At 42.2% G+C, this 12,827-nt stretch overlaps 1 protein-coding gene across 1 annotated transcript; it reads right to left on the bottom strand.

Moving 5' to 3' along the window:
- Positions 1-1,170: 1,170 nt before the first annotated feature.
- Positions 1,171-12,687, bottom strand: LOC119408368 (NLR family CARD domain-containing protein 3). The gene is made up of 12 exons (XM_037675171.1): positions 12,455-12,687; positions 10,437-10,542; positions 10,043-10,153; positions 9,608-9,721; positions 7,977-8,143; positions 6,116-7,892; positions 5,002-5,175; positions 3,636-3,809; positions 3,316-3,489; positions 3,005-3,178; positions 2,849-2,895; positions 1,171-1,727 (listed from the first exon to the last, which is right to left on the bottom strand). Coding segments are annotated over exons 2-12 (3,471 nt in total). The 5' UTR covers positions 10,439-10,542; positions 12,455-12,687.
- Positions 12,688-12,827: the final 140 nt, after the last annotated feature.

Below are 12,827 nucleotides of genomic sequence, written 5' to 3'. Positions count from 1 at the left end.
TGCTAGCAGATGCAGCTAAATATGCTAGCAGATGTAGCTAAATATGCCAGTAGATGCAACTAAATATGCTAGCAGACGTAGTTAAATATGCTAGCAGATGTAGCTAAATATGCTAGTAGATACGCTAAATATGCTAGCAGATGTAGCTAGCAGACGTAGCTAAATATGCTAGTAGATGCCGCTAAATATGCTAGCAGATGTAGTTAAATATGCTAGCAGACGTAACTAAATATGCTAGCAGATGCAGCTAAATATGCTAGCAGATGCAGCTAAATATGCTAGCAGATATAGTTAACCACGCTAGCAGATGTAGCTAACCAAGCTAGTAGATGCAACTAAATATGCTAGTAGATGCAACTAAATATGCTAGCAGATGTAGCTAAATATGCTAGCAGATGTAGCTAAATATGCTAGCAGATGTAGCTAAATATGCTAGCAGATGCAGCTAAATATGCTAGCAGATGTAGCTAAATATGCTAGCAGATGTAGCTAAATATGCTAGCAGATGTAGCTAACCACGCTAGCAGATTTAGCTAAATATGCTAGCAGATGTAATCTGCAGCCACTTCTTCAGGTTGTCCTCCATCCCTCGTCCTCAGCAGGCAGTGGTATCATTATATTGTCCTGATTATATTGTGTTCCTACATGTTAAAATTAAATCCACAATGCTCGGAGAAACTACAGTAGCTTGTGCTGTTAGCACACAAACAACCTCCGGTTCTGGTCCGTGTCGGAAGTCACGCCCCAAAATTCACGCAAGGCAGCATGGAGGCTAGGAATAAGGTAGATACTTAATGCAAAATAAAAGGTAAAACTGAAATCTTCAAATGTGAAAAGAATAAAGCAAAATTTAGCCATTCAAGCTTAGCTTAGCTATACGAGCGCTAATGTGCTGTTTTTATGTGGGCGGTGCTTATTAAACACCTAAAGTTTTTATGTTTGTTAGACACCAGAGAGGGCTTCAAATGCTTTCTGACCCATTTGGCTCTCCGTACATCCTCTCACTGGTACTTTGTGTTTCCAGCAGGTCTCTATGTGAAATTAAGAGCGCTTTAGAAATTATTATTTTTCTGAAAATCAGTGAGTGTAGTGACCACCTGAGACCAACAGTGTGACTGCCTGAACCTGAACCAGAACCAGAACCAGAACCAGAACCAGGTGAGTCAAGTTTTACTTCTGTGGAGAGACGAGACGCACTGAGGACCTCAAAGGTGCACCAAACCAGCACCACAACCCAAATCCAGGATAAAGAGGTTCGGTGAATTTGGTTCTGAAGGTGTGGAGGTGGATCAGCGAGTCTGAGGAGACTCTGTAGAAGGACAGAGTGCCAGCTGGAAAGTCCACAAACACTGCTACTCTGTGGTCCGAGGAGGAGGAGGAGTGAAGGACGGATGTTCCCTTCTTGTCGTGCCAGACGGAGTACCCGCTGCCGTCATAGAACAGAGTCCAGGACTGATCGTTCCCACCAAACCAGCCATCGTTCCCTTCTCCTCTCCTGGCGATCCCCTGGTAGCTGACGGATGTGTGGACTCCTCCTGTGAGTTCCACCTCCCAGTAACAGCGACCCGTCAGACCGTCAGAACACAGCAGCTGATGGTTCCTGAAGAACTGCTCGGGGTGATCAGGATACGACTGGTTTTGCTCCTCGTACCACACTTCCGTGTTGTCGTCGGACACTTTCATGTGTCCATTTATTGTGTTTGTGTTGAATGAAAGTTCACAGAAATCTGACGAGGAAAACACAAAATACAGTTTTATTAGGCCGGCATCTGAAAAGGCATAAAAACATCCCAATGAACGCACAATCAACATGCTCTAAATGTTTAGAAACAAAAGGAGTTGCAGTAGTCCCTCGCTCTTTCGCGTTTTTCAAAGGAAGAGTGCACACGAAAAAAATGTACAGGACACATGATCGTCAACTTTAATGTTACTCACGTGATTGGGACAGTACTGGATCCTGTGCAGTAAAAAGTTCACGAAAAATAAAATACTTCAGACAGGCACCACCATTTTGTAGTTTTATCTCAATAAGCCTAAACTGTATCCCTGCTCATAAGGACTACATTTCCCAGAAGCCAACAGTGACCCGCCCAGAAGCCTTGTTGCACCTCTACTGAAATTCTAGAGGGAAAGTTTTGATCGGATCAGAAAAAGTTTGGCCCTTTACAGTGACTTTGGCGCCCAGCGGATGCAGAGAACTGCACGGGAACCGGACCAGAAACTGAGCAGAACCGGACCTCCAGACCCATCGACAAATCTGAGAGCTGGTAGCCGGCTCCGAGCGGGGAAGCGCTAAAGGTTCGGCCTCTCTCCAGAGCCCACCGGGACTTTTTTCAGCTCTCTATTGGACCACTCAATCGGACCACCGATCCCGCGCCACTATTTTTCGTTAAAATGACGTGTGTTTAAGAGTTTAGAACATTGTAAGAGTGTGGGAAGGGTTTGTAAAGCCTTAAAATATAAGAATACTAAAATAAATATAACGTCGATACTTTGCGGATTTTGCATTTATTGCGGGGGGGGGGGGGGGGGGGGGCAGAACGTAACTCCCGGAGAAAACGAGGGGCTGCCGTAATTTGTTTTTAAATTTAAATTTTGACAATTAGCTATGAGCTTGCCACAGTTAATCAGCCTTAGGAAAAAATAAAACTCAAATCTACAGAAACGGTGATAAAATTTGATGCGTGGAACATTTTTTTCATGATTCGACCAAAACGGACAGAACCCAGTTACTTTTCAGCAAATGCTGTAGCTTTTGTCTTTATGAGTTTTATTTTAATGAAAACTGGTGCTATACAAATACAGTTTATTTTAATTGAGTTGTCTTGTGAGTCAAAAGCAGACTTACATTTCCTCAGGCCTGGTTTTAACCACTGGATCCCAGCTGGATCTGTCCTGCAGGAAGAATTAGAGGTAAAGAAAATTCAACTTTCAGCTTTTTTTAAACGTTTTCCTCCTCTGTTGCATCAAACTGCAGCTCTGACTGGGTGAGGCCTCTTCACACCTGAAAGTTTCCAGTTTGGATTGTGGGTCCTGGAGCTGAGCAGACAGAAGCTTCACTCCAGAGTCTCCTGGATGGTTGTAGCTCAGGTCCAGTTCTCTCAGACGGGACGGGTCGGAGCTCAGAGCTGCAGCCAGAGAAGCACAACCGTCGTCCGTGACCAGACATCCTGACAGCCTGCAGAGCCACAGAACACACAGTGAAGCCACAGATGAAGAAATACGAATCATCTAGTTGATTTCTAAAGAGCTCCAGAAGGTAAACGTTTTGTCAAAAAGTAACGCTTTTAATTTGAAATGGAATGATCGGGTCACCTGAGAACCTCCAGACGACAGTTTGAACTCTGAAGTCCAGCTGAGAGCAGCTTCACTCCTGAATCCTTCAGGTCGTTGTTACTCAGGTCCAGCTCTTTGAGACGAGTGGACCGAGAGCTGAGAACTGAGGACAGAGACGCGCAGCTCGTCTCCGAGAGGTTACAGAGGCTCAGCCTGAGGAAACCACGAAGACAGGAACAAATACAGAACTTATACGCCAAGAACGATGTTCCAAAAGAGTCACTCAACGCTGCGTGGGTGGAGAAGTTACGTAAATCCACTAAAATCTTATTTTGATATTATCTGAAGTCCAGTCTGACCTGAGAGTTTCCAGCTTCCAGTTTGAACTCTTCAGTCCTTCTGCCAGCAGCTCCACTCCTGGATCCTGCAGGTTGTTGTTGCTCAGGTCCAGTTCTCTCAGACCGAAGGACTGAAGTCTGAGAGGGGACAGGAGGACATCGAGACGTTCGTCTGAGAGGAAACATCCGCTCAACCTGAAGGAAAGCAACAAAACAGTTAATAATTAAAACAATGTGTGGTCAGTTTAAACTATTCTAGGTTAAGAGTTAGACCTGTAAGAAGAAAATAATGTTCTGATGATCGCAGATCAGATCAAACATTCATTTCATCACATAAATCCATGTTTTGTTTTATGGTCTGTTTGCACTCACACCATCTTTATTTTTATTATACAGTTGCAAGTTCTCATGGTTGTGGAGGAGTTCTGGCCCACTCTTCTTTCCATCGTTGCTTCAGTTCATTGAGGTTTCAGCTCCGCTCTCTGAAGGTCCCACAACATTTCAATCCGGTTGAGATTCTGGACTCCGGATCGCTGCAGCACCTTGGTCCAAGCTTCAGCTGTTGGAGAGCTCTTTAGTTTAGAGGAGTTCATGGTCCACTCACCGACTGCAAGGAGCCCAAACCATCAGCTCTCCACCACCGTGCTGACAGCTGGGATGAGGCGTTTGCTGCAGTGCATTCTGGGTAAACATCTGTCCTTTGGTCCCAGAGGTCTTGTTGCTTCAGACGAAACTTGCCAGACCTAAGAGGTGCAGCCTTGTTGTTTTTAGAGCGTTTCTTGACCTTTAACCTGCTGAGGCCTGTAGAGTTTGAGATGAAGCTTATTTCTCTGAGCATTGCACGGTCTGACCTTCGGGTTGCCCTTGTCTTGTGACAATCTTCACAGCTGGCTTAAACATTTTCCACTTGTGAATGGTCTCCCTCTGTGGAATGATGGATTCCAGATAGTTTGGAAATGACCTTTGACCCTTCTCAGAATGATGAGCAGCAACAGCTGCTTCTCTGAGGTCACTGCTGATGTCTTTCTGCCTTGGCGTTGTGTACACCTGTACACTCCAGAGCAGCAGAAACTGCTGATAATAACCAGTTAATCAGCAGCTCCTGTCTGATACTGAACCCGAGATCCTCTGGAAGCTGCGAGACTAGAAACATTTTTTTTAAACACACAGCTTTAACTTTTTATTCTGTTTTAAAAACAACTTTTTGGACTCTGCTGTGTTTTTGTTCACTTGATGTTGGATTATAATCATGTTTTTTTTGTCTGATAAAGATTAAAACAGTTTTTATGACACATACAACAAGTCAAATTAATAGAATTAAATTGACTAAATTAGAAGAACAGAAAAACCAAAAAGTCCTGCTGCAGCGTTTTAAGGATCATCTTACCTGAGACTCTCCAGCCTGCAGTTTGGACTCTGCAGTCCAGCAGAAACCAGCCTCAGGTCCGAATCCCGCAGGTTGTTGTTGCTCAGGTCCAGTTCTCTCAGACGGGACGAGTCGGTGCTGAGAACTGAACTCAGAGCTTCGACACTTCTTTGTGAAAGAGCACAGAAGCTCAGGCTGAAAACACAAAATTAAATAATTTATACTTGTTTTGATGCTTCAGCGATGAGTCAGAATTCACAATGTTGCTTCTGTTTTATAGTTTAATCCGAGTTCTTCTGGACGACTTCAGCAAACATTTACCCATTTCTGCCATTCAGTCGACAAACTTTAGAAAACATCATGGCTGTGACTTTTACGGTTTGTAGGGTTCATACTTTTCTGAATCGTTTAACTTTAGTTTTTTTTCCCAAAACAAAAGCGTTTCTTCAAATCCTTAAAAAAAACGTGTGGTCTGAAAGTAAGTATACTTGATTTGCAGATTCCAACTATTATTTTGCTAATTTTAGCTTTTAGCTACTGTTCTGCAAGTCTTACTGCTGCTTCTGTTAATTTTAGCTTTAGGCTTGAATTTTGCAAACTTTAGCTTTTGTTTAACAAATTTTGGCTTTTGTTAATCTTATATTTCAGCTACTGTACCGTTCTTCAGGTTTTAGTTGTGACCTCGTCATTTTGCCAATTTTAGCATTTGTTTAGCTAATCTTTTAGATTTTGCATACATCTTATTTTTAGCTACTGTTCTGATCATGTTAGCTTTCAGCTTGTTTTGCCAATTTAAGCTTTGAGCTAATGTTATGTCAGTTTCAGCTTAATTTTTTTTCCAAGTTTTTAGCATTTGCTAAATTTAGCTTCTGCTCTTTAATTTCAGCTTTTAGTTTTTGCCAATGTTATATTTCAGCCACTGTTCTGCTGGTTTTAGTTTTGACCTTTTTGATCAGCTATTTTTAGCTTTTGTTCTGATCATTTAAACATTAACTGAGTTCCAGTTTCTTCATCAAACTCCAGCCGTCGTTCAGCTCTCAGCATTCAGCTGGATTTAGACTGAAGAAGCTAAATTTTCCAGTTAAGCTAAAAGTTATAAAATGTGTGAAACTTTAATTTAAAGAAAAATATTTACTCTGCTTTGATGGAGGCTTTGACCACCGGCAGCAGCCTCAGAAGAACGTCTCCTGAAGTGGAGTATTTCTTCAGGTCGAACACGTCCAGATGTTCTTCTGAGGACAGTAAGATGAAGACCAGAGCGGACCACTGGGCAGGAGACAGTTTGTCTGGACAGAGACGTCCTGAGCTCATGGACTGTTGGATGTCCTCCACCAAAGATCGGTCGTTCAGCTCGTTCAGGCAGTGGAACAGGTTGATGCTTCTCTCTGCAGACAGGCCCTCACTGATCATCTTCTTGATGTGCTGAACTGTTTCCTGGTTGGTCTGGGAGCTACTTCCTGTCTGGTCCAGCAGGCCCTGCAGGAGTTTCTGATTGGTCTGCAGAGAAAGTCCCAGGAGGAATCTAAGGAACAAGTCCAGGTGTCCGTTTGGACTCTTTAGGGCCTCGTCCACAGCACTGTTGTGGAGGTTTGTTAACTTAGGTTTGCTAAAACGAGGCAACCTAAATGTTTGTTTTTCTCCCATCAAGTTGTCCCCAGAGGTGATGAAGGTCAAGTGGACATGAAGAGCAGCCAGAAACTCTTGGACACTCAGATGGACGAAGCAGAACACCTTGTCCTGGTACAGCCCTCTCTCCTCTTTAAAGATCTGGGTGAAGACCCCGGAGTAAACCGAGGCGTCTCTGATATCGATGCCACACTCCTTCAGGTCCGATTCATAGAAGACCAGGTTTCCTTTCTGCAGCTGCTCAAAAGCCAGTTTTCCCAGAGACCCGATTATCGTCTTGTTCTCTGGTCCTTTCTCTGCTCCTCCATCATACTTGATCTTCTTCACTTTGGTCTGGACCAGCAGGAAGTGGATGTACATCTCAGTCAGAGACTTGGGCAGGTCTGATCCCTCTCTGGTTTTCAACACGTCCTCCAGAACCGTAGCAGTGATCCAGCAGAAGACCGGGATGTGGCACATGTTGTGGAGGGTTCTTGAGCTCTTGATGTGGGAGATGATCCTCCTGGCCTGCTCCTCATCTCTGAATCTCTTCCTGAAGTACTCCTCTTTCTGTGGGTCAGCGAACCCTCTGACCTCTGTCACCATGCCAACACACTCAGCAGGGATCTGATTGGCTGCCGCAGGGCGTGTGGTTATCCAGAGGCGAGCAGAGGGAAGCAGGTTCCCCATGATGAGGTTCGTCAGCAGAACATCCACTGAGCTGGACTCTGTGATGTCAGTCAAGGTCTGGTTCTTGAGGAAGTCCAGAGGAAGTCGACATTCATCCAGACCATCAAGGATGAACAGAATCTGGAACTCCTCAAAGCTGCAGATGTCTTTAGTTTCAGTGAAGAAGTGATGAAGAAGTTCCACCAAGCTGAACTTTTTGTTTTGCAGGACGTTCAGCTCTCTGAAGGTGAACGGAAATATGAACTGGATGTCCTGGTTGGTTCGGTCTTCAGCCCAGTCCAGAGTTAACTTCTGCGTTAGGACAGTTTTCCCGATGCCGGCCACTCCCTTCGTCATCACGGTTCTGATCGGTTCGTCTCTTCCAGGTGGGACTTTAAAGATGTCCTCCCGTCTGATGGTTGGTTTAGGTCCATTCGGTTTCCTGGAAGACGTCTCGATCAGTCGGACCTCATGGTCACCGTTGGCCTCGGCGGTCCCTCCCTCTGTAATGTAGAGCTCCGTGTAGATCTGGTCCAGGAGGGTCGGGGTTCCTGTTTTATTGATCCCCTCAAACACACACTGGAACTTTTTCTTCAGAAAAGCTTTGAGTTCACGTTGATACGACCCAACAGAACTTTCTGAAAATAAAATAAACAGGAATTATTTCCAGATTATTCTACTCCATTCTGAGAATAAATCTATAGAAACAATCGTACGTTTACGCTCAATTTCCCTCTTTAAGTGAATTTTGATGGTTATCAATGCCTTTATTCTGCCTGTCCACTCGTCCACGTCCTCATCCTCCCATGCCTCCTCTTCCTCCCGCTGACTCCACAAGCATTCTGGGAAATCTGGACTCAAAACCTTCTCCGTCTGTTGTGGTTCAATTCTGTGAAGAAATTAAAAATTAGAGACTTAACACCACAAAAAAACACAGAGAATACATTAGGAAACGAACCTTAACATGACAGTTAGGTTTGGACAAATATCAGTCATCAGTGTAGATCGTTTTTAAGGCAACGGTACTTTTACCTCTCGAGAGGTTTGACCTGTAAAAGAACGTATGATTCAAACCCAAAGTGCCAAAATACACTGATTACATTCAATGCACCTCGTTTAACTTTGTCAGGTGTTGGACCGACTACAATTTTGGTGAAATAATTAATCTTATATATGTTGTGATAAAAAGGCAGGTACAGTACATCCAGGTCCATGAAGACAACTGCCCTGCATGTTTTAAATACTTCTCTGCTGCAACACATCTGATTTGAGCAATGCACGATTAGGCTCAGTGGTTAGCACTGTTGCCTCACAGCAAGAAGGTCCAGGGTTCAATCCCTGGTTGGACCCGGGGGTCTTTCTGGGTGGAGTTTGCATGTTCTTCTTGTGCTTGCGTGGGTTTTCTCCAGGTGCTCCGGTTTCCTCCCACAGACTAAAAACATGCATGTTAGTCTGCCTGCAGGTCCAGGCCTCCCTCGCAAAAGAGATCGGTATCTCAATGGGATTTGCCTGGTTAAATAAAGGTTAAGTAAAAAATTAAATAAATTAAAAATGCATGATTAGCAGGCTCCTGCAGAACTCGAAGAGGTAATTTAATCACTGAATCAGGTTTTGCAGCAGGAACTTGAGCATTGCATTTTTTGGACTATAAGGCACTTAAAATCATTTATTTTTTCTCAAAAATCGACAGTGAACCTTATGTATTAATTCTGGTTGTGCTTACTGACCTCAAACTGATTTTATGTGGTTATGAGGTGAATAAAGTTGGACCTATTTGACTGTTTTGTTTCACTTTATGTGCCTTATAATCTGAAAAATACGGTAAAACGTGCAGGACAGTGGCCCTCGAGGGCCAGGGTTGGACACCCCTGCAATAAAAGCATCATGTTAGAAGTTAACTACACGTTCGTGCTCACTGAGATAAACTCGTCTGTAGGATCTAATTTCAGCCCAGAGCTGCACAGATCTGATTCACTGTCAAAACCTTGGAGTAGGTTTCTGGTTTCAAAGTAAAGAAATGCCAAATCAGCGACTCCGTTTTGCTTTTTGGCTACAGTTGACTTTCACGGTTGTAAAGAGAACATGGATTGGCCTTACCACCATTCCTCTAAAAAAATAAAATAAAATAAATAAGCTTAAAGACAGCTGGTGAGTACACCACCAATCATCACCTGGACTTATGATGGCTCGTCATCCGACCAGAACGCCAATGCTGATCTGAGAAACAATGTCACCGTCTACAACGATTTCAGGTTTTCAGCTTCTTTTTCACGTCCACCAGTTTGACTTTTATGGATTCTTCCTTAAATTCAGATGAAATGTGAACGTTTTCTTACGGTTTCTCTGAACTTACATCGTTTCACTAGATGAGGTTTTGTCATTAAAGAAAATGCCAAGGCTCTTTGACTCGTTGCTCTTCAACGACACGCAGCTCGGATCAGGAGGTTCTGGTTTCCGTAGCCTGAACCTGAAACAAACCAAAGTATAACATTATAATTGTGTTACTCTGCAGAGCATGGGCTGATCATCAGGTTCAAGGTACCACTGTGTTAAAAAGTCACACATTTTTCCGTCATACCGTTCCTCGAGTTTAAATACATTTTAAACCTCTGATCAAGAGTTAGTTGGTTGAACATTTTATCCTGTGGATAACTCAGCCGTCAGTTACGAGTGAAGATATAAACTCTTTATAAGGCAAGAGAGTTAGCATGTTAGCGAGTCCAATATATGTTCCAGTTCAAATATCTTATTGAGCGTAACTGAATCTTTCCTGTTGCAGACAGCGTACATTGTGTTAGATGTTTGTCCTTTAAAGTCCTTCACAGGAAGGTCTTTCTTCTCATCGGTCCTACAGCACACACAGCTCGGGTCAGGAAACTCTGGTTTCAGCCGCTGAATCCTGAAACAAATACAAACGTGTTGGGTAAATGTGTACAAAAATAATGCAATAAAAAGAAGAGCATCGTTTTATTTTTATTTATTTTTATCGGCAGTTAATCTAAAAGCAAAACGCAAGCTCAACATATCAAGACTGTCGAAAAGCAGCTCGATAATCAACTTTTATAAATGCGTCGATCGTTCTGTTTGACCCAAGGACAGCAGGAGGGTTAAACTCTGACTCATAATGACAAACATTGTTTCACATGTAAAACTTTTCAAACACACCGGTCTGATAAACTTACATGTTTGTGCAGATGATGGTTGATCTTAAGAGTAATTCAAGAAGTTTCTTCCTTTTATTTCACTTGTCACTTCTGCATGACACAGATCAGCTGATCCAACCGCATCCTGAAACAGACCCAAACAAACCAATGTGGCTAAATCTCAAGAAAGCAGCTGGTGATACCCCCACCTACACCCCCAAAATCCCCCTATTCCTGAAATATCTCCAGGTTAGGTTTAAGCTAGGACGTTTTACTGAGACGTACTTAGAGCAGGTTCAGGTCCAGCAGAGTGATCCTGACTGCAGAAACAATCTGTCCTGACTGATAAACTCAAAATGAGATGAGTTAGAGTCACTTTCTTTAAGTTTTCCTTCCAAGCAGTCAGACTTTCCTGTAATCATTTATTCAGGTCTGGATCAGCAGTTGTTTCAGACTTCATGAGGTTGTTCAAAAGGTTTTCTTTGGACTTTTATTGCTTTTTGTCTCGTGTTTCAGTCCATTTCCCTGGACATTTTTTAGACGGATGCTTTTTAAACTCTGTACCACTCAGGCTCCTTGTTACCAGCAGCCCATCATAAAACTATAAATAGATCCAATGTTTGCAGAAATAAACACTAATAAACACGCAGTTTAACAAAACAAACAAAAAAAAAAGAGAAGAGGATTACACCTCCAACAAGGGGATTTCCCCAAAAGCTGAAAACTTGTCATCAGATCAGCTGAAGGATGAATGTCAACTCGTTGTTCCTGTTTCTTTACAACTTTCAGATACTAAACATCTGCTGGAGAAAGTTTATTTTAGGCCTGCCACTTCTTTTGTTCCACACCGGCTCAATTTCCTCTTTTCTTTTCAAACCTTTGCTCTCACGACAGGCAGAAGGACAGCACGCCACTTGGCAAGGTGCGGCAAGTAACTGCTGTCGGGCACGTACTTTAAAAATTCAGCTGAAGAGCTCAGTGTGTAAAAATAGCATTTTGTAAATAAACCCTTCAGGTTCTGATTTTAAACTTATGCAGTCGCTTCAGTTTATTTGTCAGACATTTTACTATGAATAAAATATGGGTTTATAAAAGTTGAGTCGCTGCATTTTGTTCTTACAGTTTACAAAACATCCCAACATTGACACTAGGATTTTAAAATAAAATTTCAATAAACACAACAACAACCTAAAACAGACGTCGTTACCACATTTTAAATAAATCAAACATAGTGGCTAAGTGAGACAGAAACGTCTCAGTTAACCATAGATGTCCACTTTGACCTCTTTAGATTTCAAACAATTGATAAGTTCACTAGAAAAATCAAAGCGAATATGTTCCTGTTTTTAGTTTTTTTTTTTGTATTTTACCTTGTTTTATATGGCACCTTGATTTGATTTTGTTTTATTTTTAGCGAGAGAGTCAGAGTTTCTTTATTGTCATTCGCGCCTCATGTGGTGCATGAGGTGGAATGAAATTATGTTCACAGGGCCCCAGTTACATCCAACAATAAAATGTAAAAACAAACCAGTAATAAGATCTAAGATATGATATTAAATTTTACTTTATTTGCATTCTATTGTTTATTATTGTCTGTCTTATCTTTGGTTTTGTCTAAATCAGGTCTCTTGAAAATGAGTCCCTGTGACTCAGTGAGACTAACCTGAATAAATAAAGGTTGAATGAGTTGTTTTAACACTCTCCTCTTTTATTCCATAAAAACAATTAAATATTTCTTTACATTCTGCTTCAAACTGAGGCCTCCTATAATGAGAAAAAGTGCAAATATGATAGCAAATAAACAAAAGCAAAATAAAGTTGCTGCTTACCGTTCGGCCACTTTCATCAACAAATATAACATAAATATAAAAAATAATAATATAACAGTATCAAACTAAGTTCGGACGAGTTATCAGTTTATGGCGAAAGAGATCCGTAGTGGAAACATACAAGAAAAACTAACACAACTAAAACTTTACCTAGACTGAATCTTTTACCACAAAAATAAACAGTAACATAATACTGATAACTTGCAACTTTTACAGTTTTGAACTTACATGTAGCGAGCTAGCTTAGCAAGTTAGCTTAGCCTCATGCTAGCTCATATCCTCTTTTCTTCAGCTTGATGCGTCTGTCTGTCTTTAACCGTCCTTTAATAGTTCCTAGAAAGCTTCGACTAACCCACTGCAGCTTCTCTGGTTGTCTGGTTTCACCCCGAGTCTGACGAAAAGCCACAGATCGAGCAGGAGAATGACAGTTCTGCAATGTTATTGTTGTTTGTCGCGTTTCCGGAGTCGGACTTTGACGACCCGCCCACATCGAGGCGGAACTCAGTGTTGCCAGATTGGGCGGTTTACCGCCAATTGGGCGGTTTTCGTTCTGATTTTGCAGGTAAACACTTCTATATTTACAGGGTGTGTGTGTGTGTGT

Source organism: Nematolebias whitei, chromosome 4 (genome assembly GCF_014905685.2).
Source record: "Nematolebias whitei isolate Nwh7 chromosome 4, NemWhi1, whole genome shotgun sequence".
NCBI classification, from domain to species: Eukaryota; Metazoa; Chordata; class Actinopteri; order Cyprinodontiformes; family Rivulidae; genus Nematolebias; species Nematolebias whitei.
This window is presented reverse-complemented; position numbering and strand designations above follow the sequence as displayed.

Coding starts and splice junctions, on each gene's coding strand:
- LOC119408368 (XM_037675171.1), bottom strand. Junction 3,490..3,635: donor TGGAAGCTGGAAACTCTCAG/GTCAGACTGGAC, acceptor TGGTTTCCTCAG/GCTGAGCCTCTGTAACCTCT. Junction 2,896..3,004: donor TCCAAACTGGAAACTTTCAG/GTGTGAAGAGGC, acceptor TTCTTCCTGCAG/GACAGATCCAGCTGGGATCC.